Below are 16,600 nucleotides of genomic sequence, written 5' to 3'. Positions count from 1 at the left end.
CAGAGGTTATCGGAATGTCTCAATTTCCATCCACAGAAGAAGAAGGTCTGTCAACTGCAACGTAAAAATATGAATCAATTTTCTATAAACACTGGTTGTATATTACATACAGTGCGCCTAATTCAGGTTGGATCACAAATTGCTAAAAGGATGCAGGCGCATGCACAGCACCTGTCCTGCGCATGTACGCGCATTTTCTGCAAGGGGGCCACGAAAAATGCGATCGTCAGGAAGAGGTGTTCGTGGAGAGTGGGGGGGGGGAACCTTCTTTTTCCTAGGTGGAGACGGGGCGTTGCAGGGGCGGAGGTGGCCGAACAGAGGCGTCGTCGCTAAAATGGTGGGCATGGTGTCGGTGTGATCGCAGCGGCTGTGTGATGTTACACGCAGCCACCGCGATTAGAAACATGGCGGCGGGCCTCCTGCGGGCGCCGCTAAGCTGCGCCGGCAGGAGGCAACCGCCAATTCTACGATGAAGCAGAAATTGCGATGCGAACGCAATTTTTGCTTTAACAACGGGGGGAGGCGACGGTCAGCATGCGAACAAAAGGATTGCAAATTCTACTGATTAGCATAATTTGCAATCCTTACTGAATTAGGCCCATTGTGTGACATTAATTTAAGTACATTTTGTGATCAGAATTACGTAAAGATTAAATATTACAGACATGAAACATAAAGATCAAATGTACAATGTACATTAAAAAAAACAATTAATGGAAAATGGCAAATATGCTACTGTGGGCGGTATCCGTTTTTCGTTATTTTTCCCGATGTTTCACCGATTTTTTTTTTACAGGCTATCCTATTAAATCGCCTGTAAAAAAAAATGCCCTTTCTCCTTAAAACTCACAGGTTCAGTGCATGCTGCAGACAGCTGAATCATGGCATAGCTGGAGCCCTACCAATTCACTGGGGCTCTAGTCCCTGTAGACTGGCTGAGATCACAAACTATATAATTCTGCATGTCATGTGTGCATATGTATAATATATATATATATATATATATATATATATATAATGTATATATATATACACACACACACACACACACACACACATATATGTTTTCCCAAACTCCAATTTTCCTTAAGGGCAGTTGGGTTGAACTTACACCACTGCATCACCTAACCATGTTTTATGGTCTTCCATATCGCCCTATGCAAAAATATAAGGATGATTTTTGACATGTACCTAAATTCAACTTGTCACTCAAAATTGTTAGACTGAGTCAAGATTCTTGGTCTAACACTATAAACAGATCAGTTCATATTCCCAATTTATGTCTATCAGGAAATGTAACTCACTATTGCAAATCTGTGACTGCCATTTCTCTAGTTCCACATACAATGTTTAAGTAATCCAGCTTTTTAATATAATACTAAGAGACAATTCATTTTAATTGTAAAAAATTATCCCGTAAATATCACAATTTCACAAATCGCGAATGTTAGCCTGAGATGAAATCCTGCCAATTTTTCCTTGATCCCAACTATATTGCAAATTGTGCAACATTTTAAAAGGAAATGACCCTGTTGTACTGTTCTGTATGTACTCTCGCAATGGTCTATCTTTCTTTTCAACGTCATACAGAAACAAAATAGAGCTTCTTCATACCATAAAGTTTATAGTTTGCTCCCTTGCACTTCCGTCCCGGTTTGCGGAAATCAAGATTCCCTCTTAATCCTCGATGAAAAAGAGGTTGCACTGGGCGAAAGTTGTCACTCATACTCTGAAAGATCTGCGAGGGCTGGTTCTGACTCAGCAGACGTAAAGAGTGCATCTTAGGTAAAGAAGATTAACAGAAATTATCAGAATTAATTCAAATAACACACAAGAACTTCATCAAACTATGGCTTCTGTGTATCATGGCAGACATGTAGGAAAGAGTAACCCACTCCCACACTGCCCTACATCTTTGCCTTTGTCAGTCTTTGCACAAACACATATCACTTTGTGCATTAGGATTGTAGCTGATCAAGGAGCCAAGTTGGGCTGAGGGTGTGCAATATTGGAACAGCAATACTGACACCGGGATCCCAGCCGCTAGCATGCTGGCAGGGGGGTGAGCGCAACAAAGACCCTTGCGGGCTCGGTGGCTCACTGCGCTTGCCACAGGTTCTATTCCCACTCTATGGGTGTCGTGGACACGCATGAGTGGTAATAGTCCCTGTTCGTCGGCATTCCAGCTGTCAGCACTTGAAGTGCTCAAGATTCCGGCGTCGATATCCTGACCGCCGGGATCCCGACAGCCGGCCACATGACTACATCTTGTGCAATGTGTAATAGAATGTCTTCAACACATCATTAACAACTTTTGTGTGAATACGGCATATTTGTAAAATGACAAATTATATGCAGTGTGTGAAATATATTGTTTAAGCTCTAACAAGCAGGGCCCTCTGTCTACAATGGCACAAACCTTTCAGTTCAACCTGCGCTGCATATTTGGGTATTATGACTGCTAATGCAGTAATATACCTTGTGATCCCAGTTCTGCAATTTTTGTAGTGTAAGTCTCTTTTTTTCTATTCTTGTGTTGTTCATTCTTTTTCTGTTTTTAATAAGGTGCTGCAACCTCTTGCGGCACCATATATATAAAGGATAATAATGATAATCATACACAGTATAACAAGTGGTTAGTAATGAGTTCTTTAATTATCTTGAGCTAATTTCTTTGGTCATATGACCCACCATAAAATCAATAAGATCAGCATATAAAAGGTAGAACAACAGTGTGCACTGTTTCAGAAAATGACACTTCAAGAAAACCAACAAATTTGAGCCAAGTATCAAAATTAGGAACATCTCAGTCCCAACAAAACTGCTTGAGATGCTAAAAGTTATATAAAAAATATTATTTATTTTTATCAGTAAATGAAAAGCATATGGGAGGTAGCACACATAATTCATAATCTTAGCACTTATCTGTCCATAGAGGAATCATAGGGGGTCATGCGACCAGGTCCTAACAGCGCATGCGTCTGAGCCGCAAAGCGCATGCGCGTCGGACAGCTACAACAGGCATCGCTGGTCAGCGACAGGATGGTGCGAAGGATCCATTCACGAGGGCGTACGCAAGGTGACTGACAGTAAGAAGCCGTTTGTGGGTGACAACTGACCGTTTAAAGGGAGTGTCTGGAAAAGCGCAGGCGTGTCCAAGCGTTTTCAGGGAGGGTGTCTGACGTCAGATCCGGCCCCGATCAACAGCATTCACTCACACTGGAAGAGTAAATCCTGGGCTGCGCAGAGACTGCACAAACTGATATTTATCAGCTCTGCTAACACATAGGAACGCACACTTGCACAGCGAAAATACACTCCCCTAGTAGGCGGTGACTATCTGAACGCAGGACAGCAAAAAACGCAGCCCAGTGATCAGATCTGAATGACCCCCATGGCACCAACATGTTTTGCCTATGAAGAAGACTTTGCCACGCTTTCAGTCACTGCTAAAAAAATAATATTATTTTATATAACTTTTAGCATCTTGAGTATGTTTTGCTGGGACTAAGACATTTTGGTACTTGGCTTAAATGTGTTCTCTTGCAGTACAAATTGCAGTAACCAGTGCTATTTTTGTAGAAAAATAGGTTCAGGAACTCCCGTGGGTGGGCAGTGGTGGGCGGAGCTATGGGTAATACAGGAGGAGCTACAGTGGGGGGCACCTTTGCAAGAATAAAGAATTTGCTGCAAAAAGGGGTGTGGCCCTGCTGTAAGGGGCGTGGCTTTGCTGCAACGGGCATGGCCTTGCAGGAAAAGACTACCTTATTATACCCCAGTTTTGCTACCCACACGCCCAGACATTGCCTACCACAGAAAAAAAAATCCTGATTCATGCCCTTACATTATTTATCATTTTTCTTCCTTATAGTAATGCCCATTACACATTATGCCCATTACACCATATGCTACATACAGTAATGCCTATTATACAATATGCCACACACCGTAATGCCCATTACGCAATATGTCACACACCGTGATGCCTGTTACACATTATGCCACACACCGTAATGATGGTTACACATTATGCCACACACCGTAATGATGGTTACACGTTATGCCACACACCGTAATGCGGCAACACACCATAATGTCTTTTACACATTATGCTACACATTATGCTACACACCGTAACACCCATTATGCGTTATGTAATGCCAATTACATATTTTGCCACACATAGTTATATCCCTGACACCATTTTTTGCCCCACACACAATAATGCCCCTTACAAATTATGCCACACAGTAAGGCTTCTAATTACTTTTAAATTACCTGCCCGTTGTCAGGGGTCTCATGCTCGTTGCCAATGGTTTCATGCTCGTTGTCAGGGGCTTCATGCTCATTGCCAGGGGTCTCATGTGCGATGCCAGGTGTTTCATGCGCATTGTCATGGGTCTCCTGCATGTTGCCAGGGGTTTCATGTGTGTTGCCAGGGGTTTAATGCGCATTTCCAGGGGTTTCATGTGCATTGTCAGGGGTCTTGTGCTCGTTGTCAGGGGTGGAGGCAGGCTTTGAGTATAGCGCCCGTAGCCCCAGTATACATCCTGGCAGCTGCCCCATTAAAGTTTTGGAAGGTGGGTGCGGGCATCAGTAAGTATATCGCTAGTACCCCTTGAGACCCTGCAGTGGATTGAGGGACTAGCGATATACTTACTGATGCCTCTACCCACCCTCCCAAACTTTAATGGGGCAGCGGCCAGGACATTCTGGAATGCCATTCCAAGTGACAGCATTTTGAAGAACACCCTCAGGAACAACGTTCCGGAGCGTTGCGGACAAAAAATAGCCCTGGCTGTAACAGTGCAAATTATGTTATACCTATGTTTCTCTTTTATATGCTGATCTTATGAATTTTATGGCTGGTCATATAAGCCCATGGGACATCAGGATGATGCGTCTAATGGGGGCACCGGAGCCCTAGCGCATTCAGATTTATGGATTTATACCAGAGGAAGCGCTGATATTACAGTAGCATAAGAATAAAGTCACAGATGTGACAGATCCAAAAGCACTACCATGGTTGCAGCAGTGTCCGGCTCAGCATCCCCTAAATTTCCACATTCCAGATGAATGAAATGAAAGAACTAAATATGTTTGAAGATTTAATTGTAGAATGTTGATACTATGGGCCTGACTTTGTTTGTTTGCTGTTGTCAGGTCTGCAGTTTTGTGGGCAGGCTACTAACAGCCCTTTCCCTGGTGTACAAGCATGCATCTTTAGTTGCATCATCATCAGTCACACCATCCAAACTTGCAACAGTCCTATGGTAGGTTCAGATTTACCATCTGAGTATGGCCTCAAATGTAAGCAATTAAGCAACTGTGTATGCATCCAGTTCTGCGACACTCTCATAACATCCTATAAGATGGACCACCTCGGGGTATTGGAAGAGCCACATCCCAATCACTGCCTAGGATCGCCCAGCACATTTCCAATACCTTTCCAATACCATGCACTGTACAAGTTTTTAGGGATGAGCAGCAGCAAAAAAAAATCGCTCAACACTGTGAACATTGGTTGTAATTCAGACCTGATCGCTAGCAAGAGATTTTTGCACTGCTGCGATCAGATAGTCGCCGACCACAGGGGAGTGTATTTTAGCTGTGCAAGTGTGCGAACGCATGTGTAGCAGATCTGTACAAACTGATTTTGTGCAGTCTCTGAGTAGCCCAGGACTTACTCAGCCGCTGCGAACACTTCAGCCTGTCCTGGATCGGAATTGACATCAGGAACCCTCCTTGCAAACACATGGTCACGCCTGCATTTTTCCAAACACTCCCAGAAAATGGTCAGTTGACACCCACAAATGCCTTCTTCCTGTCAATCTCCTTGCGAATGTCCTTCGCACAAACCCATCGCTGAGCAGCGATCCGCTTTGTACCCGTGCGACTTGCCTACGCATTGCGGTGCATATGCATGCGCAATTTAGACCTGATTGACCGCTGTACGAAAACGCAGCCTAGCAATCTGGTCGGAATTACCCCCATTGTCATTGCGTGCAGCTCAGAACCAGTGTGTCTTGTTGTATATTTGGCATGGTTACTAATTATCTTTTTTTTTTTACTTTTTTACTTTTTAACATTGGGGGTCATTCCGAGTTGATCGCTCGCTACCGATTTTCGCAGTGCAGCGATCAGGTTAAAAAAATGGCAAAACTGGGCATGCGTATGCACCGCAATGCACAGGCGCATCGTACGGGCACAAAGAGGATTGGTGCTGGGCGATGGATTGAGCGAAGATTCCATTCGCACAGCCAAACGCAAGGTGATTGACAGAAAGAGGGCGTTTATGGGTGTCAACTGACCGTTTTCTGGGAGTGTTTGGTAAAACGCAGGCGTTTGCAGGGCAGGTGTCTGACATCAATTCCGGCACCAAAAAGACTGAAGTGATCGCAAGGGCTGAGTAAGTCCAAAGCTACTCTGAAACTGCACAAAATGTTTTTGTTGCGCTCGGCTGCAAAGGCGTTCGCACACTTGCAAAGCAAAAATACACTCCCCCGTGGGCGGCGACTATGATGTGTTTGCATGGCTGCTAAAAGTAGCTAGCGAGCGAACAACTCGGAATGACCACCATTATCTTCTGGCTAGCAATGTATTTGTTTATGTTTGAAACTATAGGTCTGATTCAGAGATGGAAGAAAATGCAGAGCCGCTTTGCATTTCCTCCGATTATAAGGAGGGACATGAAGGAGACATCTCAGTAGAAGAGACACCTCTGCATGTAGCTGCGATCCCAGCACTGTGACCGATGTTGCAAGTTGGAATCCAACATCACACCCACGCACGGAGCCAGATAAGTAGCTCCAGCTTACTCAGCCGACTGACGTGGTAACACGCAGACCCTGAACTCTCCCCTCCCAGAAAATGGGGGTGACGCCCCCATTTCTGCAAATACAGGCCTTCTCCCACCCCTTCCCCACCCTTCAATTCCGCTGCCTGTCAATCAAGCATCCGTGTGCTGCAGCGGATCTCTGAATTTAGTTTGTGCACATTCACTAAATACAATAAGTACATACTGTACTTGTATAAGTCACACAATTAGCACATTTACAATTTTATTTTAGATCTGGAAGTTTTTAAAAAGTACTAAGTAGCTCTGAGCTACTGACAGCTCTCTGCTTGCTCTTGTGAATGATAATGAAATTCACCAAAAAAAAAAGCAAGTTTTATATGCTACAAAATCATGAGGCATCATCTTATTGTTCTCTCACCGACACTGCAGAAGGGTGCATAACAAACAACAAATCTGCCATCTTTTTCTAACAACAGCCCAGGGGTGATATTCTCTCAAATGAAGTACAGATGCTATATTGAGCCACCGTGAGTGAATTATACGAGTCAGGGTGATTGTCATTCAGTGTGCCTCGTTGCTATTTACTAATGACATGACTTCTGACAGTTTAGAATCCTGTGCTCACATCTATCAGTATGATAATTATGTATATTCCAGTAATTCTGCAATATGTTTTTTACAACACAAATGGAACCGTTCTGTGAATGCTGATGTGCCTTAGAAAAGGTTATGGTGTTGTTGACAGTTTATTTTATTCCCTATGCTACAATTATAGCAAAACTGTTATGTATTTGTCCTTAAATTCACATAATTAAATGTATATAACGCAGCTATCCCTCTGCATGTGCCTATGTCTCTGGTTTTCAGGTACATTGTATACTCTCCATGCCATTTCTATGACTCCGATAATAATTTTTATGTTTTTGTGTTCGGTAATAATATCAAATTTATTCTTGCTATGGTTACTGTGGTTACTAAGGAGGATTAGAGTTTATAAGTGTTGCAGGTGCAAGAGGTGGAATTTAGCAGTGAAACTGCTGATTTCAAATAGGGCTATTTATAAAGCTCCTGGCTCATATATTTAACTAACTCATGCTGAACTTAGCAAGCGTTTTCATCATTTTATATGGCTTTGTTTTCACAATTAGGTTTCCAGCATCTTGTTCTCATGTTTATTCCCTGCATAAATTAACACCTTTATTCCGTTATGGAAGAAGTCTACTTTTGGGTGTCTGGCCTCTGGCAGCGATAGCTACTGTTGCTCTGCCTCCATCTTTGGGACCTACTTTTTTATTATATATTTTTTTATAAATGTATATTGTATGTTCCCATATGCCACTTGCTCCTGGTTATGCTTCTCGTTATGTTTCCTAGCCAACAGCAGAACAGGCATCTACAAGACTCTGCAAAAAAACATAAGATTGGGGACTAGATGCATCATCGCTTGGAAAGTGATAAAATGGAAAGTGAAAAAGCGCCAGCCAATCAGCTCCTAACTGACATTTTTCAAACACAGCCTGTGATATGGCAGGTAGTAGCTGATTGGCTGGTACTTTTTCACTCTCCATTTTATCACTTTCGAAGCGATGATGCATATAGCCCACAGTGTTCAATCTTTAATCTTCTAGTCCATCCATGTCCTCATGTAACGTGCATTACTTAATACATAAATCACTCATGTTACTTTGCACCAGTGGCATGAAGAGCCCACCGGGGGAATACAGTTGTAGGGGCCCATGTTTAGGGGTGTAATTTACCAGATTAATGACAGCAATGTACTATAGAAAATACAACATAGGGGTCTATTTACTAAGCCTTGGCTGGAGATAAAGTTCACGGAGATAAAGTACCAGCCAATCGGCTCCTAACTGTTATTTTTCAAACACAGCGTGTGGCATGGCAGTTAGGAGCTGATTGGCTGGTACTTTATTTCCGTTGACTTTATCTCCATCCAAGGCTTAGTAAATAGACCCCAAAGTCCTGTCCATTATAAATTAACATATGTAAAATGCAGAAGTGACTCTTACCACGGGCAAGCAGGCTTTTTGCCTGGGGCGCCGCTGTCCTGAGGGCGCCGCTGCCGTGGCAAGAGCCACTACTGGTGCCGTGCAATGCGCCTGACGTCATTGCGCACCGCACGGCATTATGGGAGCATACGCTAGAGGTCATAATTGACCTCTAGTGTCTGTGCAGTGTGCGGCGCTATGGGAGAGATCTCCCATAGATCCGAGGAGCGGCGGCCAGAGATGGAGGACAGAAGCAGCAGCGGTCGGGAAGCAGGAGCGGGGCTGATGAGTATTTGTTTTTCTTTAATTTTTTTTTAAGTAATCGTCTACTAGGGGTACAGCTACAGGGGGCAAAACTACTGGTGGCACATCTACTGAGGGCACAGCTACTGGGGGCAAAACTACTAGGGGCAAAACTAGTGCAGGCACAGCTACTGGGGGCACAGCTACTGGGGGCACAGCTACAGGGGGCAAAGCTACTGGGGGCCCAGCTATAGGGGGCAAAACTACAGGGGGCATAACTGTGACCATGCCCCTTCCCTATAAAGCCACACCCATATTTTTTTACGCATGCCTATGGCACGCGCTAACCCTTTTTTTCCTATTGGGGGGGGAGTGGACGTCAAAGGAAACTTTCGCCCTGGGCCCCACAAGGTCTAGAACCGGCCGTGGTAAAATGTATACTTCAAGTGCACAGTCTGGAACCTGATTTCTAGAAGAGGTAAAGGTCCCATGTAGTGGGGCCCACTGGGAATTTTCTCTGTAGCCCTGTGGGACAGTCCAACCCTGCGTAGTACATACAGTATATTTATTTATTACTAACAGTTTATTTTATAGCGCAGAAAATTCCGTTGTGCTTTGCAATTGGACACAATGATAAAACAAAACTGGGTAATAAACAGTCGTAGAGGTAGGAAGGCGGTTTGTAAAGCAGCTAGCACTCACTTAGTCATATACTCTATGATTATACGGCTGCTTTAATAACATTTCAGATTGGAGCATTATATGTATAACCAGTGCTGCAAGTATGGCGGTACAGGGTGGTACTCCGTACCGGTAAGAAATTTCCAGCCGGTACGCTGTACCACTGGGCCGACCGCCAAGCTTGCAACCCGCTGCTGTGTCAGGGAAGGAGAGGAAAGCGCAGCACAAACCCCAGTGCCAGATATACATATGCCCCCAGTGCCAGATGTACATATGTCCCACAGTGCCAGATATGCCCAACAGTGCCAGATATACATATGCCCCACAGTGCCAGATATACATATGCCCCACAGTGCCAGATATGCCCCAAAGTGCCAGAAATACATATGCACCACAGTGTCAGTAATACATATGTCCCACAGTGCCAGAAATCACAATCAATATACCGAACCACCCAAATCCCCACCACCACCACCACCTCCCTCCCCTCGCTGTTCACCCGCTGCTGCTGCTGTGTCAGCTAAGGAGAGGAGAGCGCAGCACGAGTGCGGTCCCTCAGTGCTCAGTCAGACTTTGGTCTCCGTTGGCAGCGTGTATCTTCTCATTGAGGCGCCGGTTTGTTAGCCAATCAGAGCTCGCGGACCGGCAGACGAGGCTCCTGATTGGCTGACGGTCCGCGAGTACTGATTGGCTAATGAACCGGCTCCTCATTTGAGAAGATATATGCAACCACCGGAGACCAGAGTGTGACTGAGCACTGAGGGACTGCACTCGTGCTGTGCTCTCCTCTCCTTAGCTGACACAGCAGCAGCAGCAGCAGCAGCGGGTGAGCAGCGAGGGGAGGGAGGTGGTGGTGGGGATTTGGGTGGTTCGGTATATTGATTGTGATTTCTGGCACTGTGGGACATATGTATTACTGACACTGTGGTGCATATCTGGCACTGTGGGGAATATGTATTTCTGGCACTTTGGGGCGTATCGCACTGTGGGGTATATGTATATCTGGCACTGTGGGGCATATGTATATCTGGCACTGTGGGGCATATCTGGCACTGTGGGACATATGTACATCTGGCACTGGGGGCATATGTATATCTGGCACTGGGGCATATGTATATCTGGTACTGGTGGCATATGTATATCTGGCACTGTGGGGCATATGTGTATCTGGCACTGGTGGCATATGTATACAGTGTCGGACTGGGGCATGTAGGGCCCACCTGGGGAATGCAGTGGTAGGGGCCCATGTTTAGTGGTGTGGCCAGTCTGCAGAGGGGGTGTGGCCTGGCACCACATTGGTTTGACTAACTATTACAGAGTGCAACACCTGGGCCCCATGCTGCATGCATGGTAATGTACCAGATTAATAACAGCAATGCACTATAGAAAATACACCATAGTTCAGTATAAGGTAACATAAGTATAATGTATAATTCAAATGCACAGTCTGGAACCTGATCCTTAGAGCAGGAGGTGGGGCCCACCGGTGGTTTCCCCTGTACCCCTGTGGGCAGTCCAAGCCTGTTTGTATATCTGGCACTGTGGGACATATGTATAACTGGCACTGTAGAACATATGTATAACTGGTACTGTGGGCATATGAATAACTGGCACTATGGGGAATATATGGCACTGTGGAACATATGTATAACTGGCACTGTGGGGCATATCTGGCACTGTAGTGCATATGTATATCTGGCACTGTGGGGCATATGTGTATCTGGCATTCAGGGCATATGTGTACCTGGCACTGGGGGCATATGTGTATCTGGCACTGTGGAGCATAAGTATATCTGGCACTGTGGGGCATATGTGTATCTGGCACTGTGGGGCATATGTGTATCTGGCACTAGGGGCATATGTGTATCTGGCACTAGGGGCATATGTGTATCTGGCACTGTAGGGCATATGTATATCTGGCACTGGAGGCACATGTGTATCTGGCACTGTGTGGCATATGTGTATCTGGCACTGTGGGGCATTTGTGTGTCTGACACTGTGGATGAATATTTGTATTTGGCACTATGGGGGATATGTGTATATGGCACTGTGGGGGAATATGTGTATCTGGCACTGTGGGGCATATGCATATCTGGCACTGTGGAGCATATGTGTATCTGGTACTGTGGGGGCATATGTGTATCTGGCACTGTGGGGACATATGTGTATCTGGCACTGTGGGGCACATGTGTATCTGGCACTGTGGGGCATATTTGTATCTGGCACTGTGGGGCATATCTGGCACTGTAGGAGCATATCTGGCTCTGTAGGAGCATATCTGGCACTGTGGGGGCATATGTGTATCTGGCGCTGTGGGGGCTTATCTGGCACTGTAGGGGCATATGTGTATCTGGCACTACTGGGGTCATATGTGTATCTGGCCCCCCATATGTGTACCACGCCCCCATTATCACTGGCCACGCCCCATGAGGCATGTGGCCACGCCCCATGAGGCATGTGGCCACACCTATTTTTTGGCAAGCGCACACAGTACCACTAAGAAATTTATTCTACTTGCACCACTGTGTATAACATAGAGCATCTATTTGGATCATATGTGTATGCGTGGTGTGTGTGTGTGTGTGTGTGTGTGTGTGTGTGTGTGTGTGTGTGTGTGTGTGTGTTTCAGTTTCAGGAACTGTAATAACATTTAATTTAAGCCTTTACGTTCTTGTATTTATGTATTATCTTCACACGACATTAAGGCAGCTGCAGCTCCTCCCACAGCGTTAAGTCAGTGTCCTAATGGGATGATGCAGGTCAAAAAATGTAATTGTAACTGACCCTCCATGTGTCCATGTGTATAATACAATCAACTAACACTCAGCATATGTGCAAGTTCTTCATACAGTAGTTATAACAGGATGCGTTTAGCATCCCGGCACTGGATCACCGACAGCCGACATCCCAAAGGTGAGTATCGGGGTGGGGGTTTGGGGTTAGGCACTTTGGCAGTTAATCAGTGGTGCAAGTGTGCGAGTACGGGTGGGTATGGCGTACCCTTAAGAATTTAGCCGTGGGTACGCCGTACCCTCACCGACGGGCCGCCGCACCTCGCCGCTTCCTCCCTCCGCTGCTCACCGCCGCTTCCCGACGTTCACCGCCGCACCGCCGCTGATGTGAGGGGAGGAGAGCGCAGCTTGCGCCTCTCCTGCCCCTCAGTGTCTTTGTTTAATTCAGCGCCGCCCGCACCCGCCGCCTGCCGGACACTGAGGACGCCTCCCCTCACACACAAGACAGCAGCGGTGAGCAGGGGAGCGCATACCTGGCACTGGGGGCATGTATATCTGGCAATGGGGGCATGTATACCTGGCACTGGGGGCATACCTGGCACTGGGGGCATGTATATCTGACAATGGGGGCATGTATACCTGGCACTGGGGGCATATCTGGCAAAGGGGGGACATGTGTATCTGGCACTGGGGGCACACCTGGTACTGGGGGCATGTATACCTGGCACTGGGGGCATATCTGGCACAGGGGGCATATCTGAGGGCATATCTGGCAAAGGGGGGACATGTGTATCTGGCGCTGGGGGCATATCTGGCAATGGGGGCATGTATACCTGGCACTGAGGGCATATCTGGCAAAAGGGGGACATGTGTATCTGGCACTGGGGGCAAATCTGGCACTGGGGGCATATCTGGCACTGGGGGCATATCTGGCAAAGGGGGGACATGTGTATCTGGCAATGGGAGGCATGTATATCTAGCACTGGGGGCATATCTGGCAATGGGGGGACATGTGTATTTGGCACTGGGGGCATATCTGACACTGAGGGCATATCTGGCACTGGGGGCATATCTGGCACTGGGGGGACATGTGTATCTGGCACTGGGGGGACATGTGTATCTGGCACTGGGGGCATATCTGGCACTGGGGGGACATGTGTATCTGGCACTGAGGGCATTTCTGTATCTGGCACTGGGGGCATATCTGGCACTGTGGGTGCATTTCTGTATCTGGCACTGGGGGGCAATGTATATCTGACACAGTGGGGGCATTTTTGTATCTGGCACTGTGGGGCAGTGTATATCTGGCACTGTGGGGCAATGTGTATCTGGCACTGTGAAGCAATGTATATCTGGCACTGTGGGGCAATGTATATCTGGCACTGTGGGGCAATGTATATCTGGCACTGTGGGGCAATGTGTATCTGGCACTGTGAAGCAATGTGTATCTGGCACTCTGGGGGCATTTGTGTATCTGGCACAGTGAAGCTATGTATATCTGGCACTGTGAGGCAATGTATATCTGGAACTGTGGGGCAATGTATATCTGGCACTGTGAAGCAATGTGTATCTGGCACTGTGGGGCAATGTGTATCTGGCACTGTGGGGCAATGTATATCTGGCACTGTGGGGCAACTTGTAACTGGCACTATTGGGGTCATATGTGTATCTACCCCTACCCCCGTATGTGTATCACGCCCCCATTTTCATTGGCCACGCCCCGTGTGGCATTTGGCCACACCCATTTTTAGCGCGCGTGCCTTCGGTTCGCGCACACAGTACCCGTAAGACATTTTTTCTACTTGCACCACTGCAGTTAATGGTTAGGCACTGGGGATTGGGGTTAGCCCTAGCCACCACCCCCTGAGGGTTAGCCCGAGACGACATCCCTGGAGGGTTATCCACCACCTGAGGGTTAGGGTTAGTGATAGGAACAGAAATACTTACTCCCTCCGATGTCGGGATCTTCTATGTCAGGATGCCACGGTCAGTCATGTGAACTCCGACATTCAGACAGCTGGGATGTCGTATGTATTCAATTTTAACAACAATAAGAACTTAATAGGTACAATAAGATTAAAGCTAATACACCCCAGGTTCGGATTGGGCCACCGGGACGCCGGGATGGTTTGCCGGTGGGCCGGGCCCCTTCTTCTAATAGTGGTGTCCCCTCAGTGGCCAGCCATCCCCTCTCCGCCAGGCTGGCTGCCGCGATGGGAGCTCAGCTCCAATCGACTAGCGTACAACTACAGTCTCACACTGACACTGGTCAGAAAGCTATTATTGTATTTCTGTCCCTAGTCCAGTTCAGGTTGCTGGGGACATTTTACTGAAGACCAAAATCATATGAAAGTTGTTGGTGTGAGTCTTAGGGAAAATGGCTGCTGGTGATGCAGACAAAAAGTCTGTGCAGTTTTATCTCTAGTGCCTCGAGCGGTGGATGCAGAGGCGGATTGGCCATAGGGTTTACAGGGAAGATACCCAATGGGCCGATGCACCCGTGGGGCCTGTTTTGTTTGAGGACATGTGGTCCTTTTTATAGACAAAATGAAAAATTACTTTGCCACTTATCCTGTGGCTCTCCAGCTGTTGAGAAACTACAAGTCCCAGCATGCTGTGCCACAGGTTTAGCATTCCCTAATAACAAAACTGTAACAGGGCATGCTGGTGATTGTAGTTTGACAACAGCTGGAGAGCCACATGTTGGCCAGGCCAGATCTAGTGTATGCTCTGTCTGCCTGCTTGGCTGACATATAAGATTGAGTGAATAGTGATTGGGATACGGTTGGTGTTATAAGCAAGAAAATATATCTTTCTAAAGAATGATATCGTTTCCTAAATTCTGAAGGTGTATCACATAATGTGCTCATAATATTTAATTTTATTTATTTTTAACTTCCCCCTTGATGCCGGACATGCCCACTATCTGGAAAAGTCTTGGGGGGAGGGTGCTGCTGCCATGGCCCATGGCTAGACCTTACACCTCTGGTGCTGCCCATGTGGGGCCACTAATACAAATTTTCCAGGGCCGCTTTTTGTTCCCAATCCGCCTCTGGCTGGATGTATCACATATGGAGTGTATTACTATTACTGGAGCTGGTGCCGCATGCTGCTCCTCTCCTGCATATGGGCCCTCATTCCGAGTTGTTCGCTCGCTAGCTGCTTTTAGCAGCTTTGCACACGCTAAGCCGCCGCCTACTGGGAGTGTATCTTAGCTTATCAAAATTGCGAATGAAAGATTAGCAAAATTGCGAATAGACACTTCTTAGCAGTTTCTGAGTAGCTCCACACTTACTCGGTATCTGCGATCAGTTCAGTCAGTTTCGTTCCTGTTTGACGTAACAAACACACCCAGCGTTCGCCCAGACACTCCTCCGTTTCTCCAGCCACTCCCGCGTTTTTCCCAGAAACGGCTGCGTTTTTTCGCACACACCCATAAAACGGCCAGTTTCCGCCCAGAAACACCCACTTCCTGTCAATCACATTACGATCACCAGAACGAAGAAAAAACCTTGTAATGCCGTGAGTAAAATACCTAACTGCATAGCAAATTTACTTGGCACAGTCGCACTGCGGACATTGCGCATGCGCATTAGCGACTAATCGCTCCGTTGCGACAAAAAAATAATGAGTGAACAACTCGGAATGACCCCCATTGTGTACTTTCACATGCACAGGGAGAGAAGATGATATTATGATATTTTAGCCTGGAGTTTTTACAAGATATGGTGAGATGTTGGGTAGAGGGGAAGGTGGAGAGTGTGTTTGACAGCAGTTAGTATCTGCAGGTCCGTGGGTGGTGGTGGTGGTGGTGGTGTTTGATAGCGACAGATCTGGGTGTGGTGGGGAGTGTTTGATAGCAGCAGCGGCAGGTCCAAACATTCGAGGAAGGGAGGGTGGCAGTGTTACTAGTGCCCTCTCTTCAGACTTTGAGAGAGAGGTACCTTTAGTTATAGAATGGATACTACTGGGCTATTGGAGTCAATTGTCTTTCCTCTGAAGCCAAACTTTAATGACTGGCTGCTTTGATTTATGTGACATTTGAGGATTTAGGAAATGTTTAAGAAGAAGAGAAGTGGACAATAGGGGTAATTCAGACCGGATCGCTGCTGTGTGTTTTTCACACAGCAGGCAATCAG

General features: G+C 46.5%; 1 protein-coding gene across 2 annotated transcripts in view; it reads right to left on the bottom strand.

Annotated features, from left to right (window-relative positions):
• Positions 1-16,600, bottom strand: part of CA11 (carbonic anhydrase 11) — a 500,072-nt gene that overhangs the window by 7,928 nt on the left and 475,544 nt on the right. For both annotated transcript variants that reach the window (XM_063942739.1, XM_063942738.1), the window contains 2 exons: positions 1,615-1,780; positions 1-54 (listed from right to left, as the gene is read on the bottom strand). The exon at positions 1-54 is cut by the window's left edge and continues 7,928 nt beyond it. In XM_063942739.1, the coding sequence (XP_063798809.1) occupies positions 20-54; positions 1,615-1,780 (201 nt within the window). In that variant the 3' untranslated portion in view covers positions 1-19. The remainder of the gene's footprint in view (positions 55-1,614; positions 1,781-16,600) is intronic.

The sequence above is a fragment of the Pseudophryne corroboree genome, chromosome 10 (assembly GCF_028390025.1).
Source record: "Pseudophryne corroboree isolate aPseCor3 chromosome 10, aPseCor3.hap2, whole genome shotgun sequence".
NCBI lineage: Eukaryota > Metazoa > Chordata > Amphibia > Anura > Myobatrachidae > Pseudophryne > Pseudophryne corroboree.
This window is presented reverse-complemented; position numbering and strand designations above follow the sequence as displayed.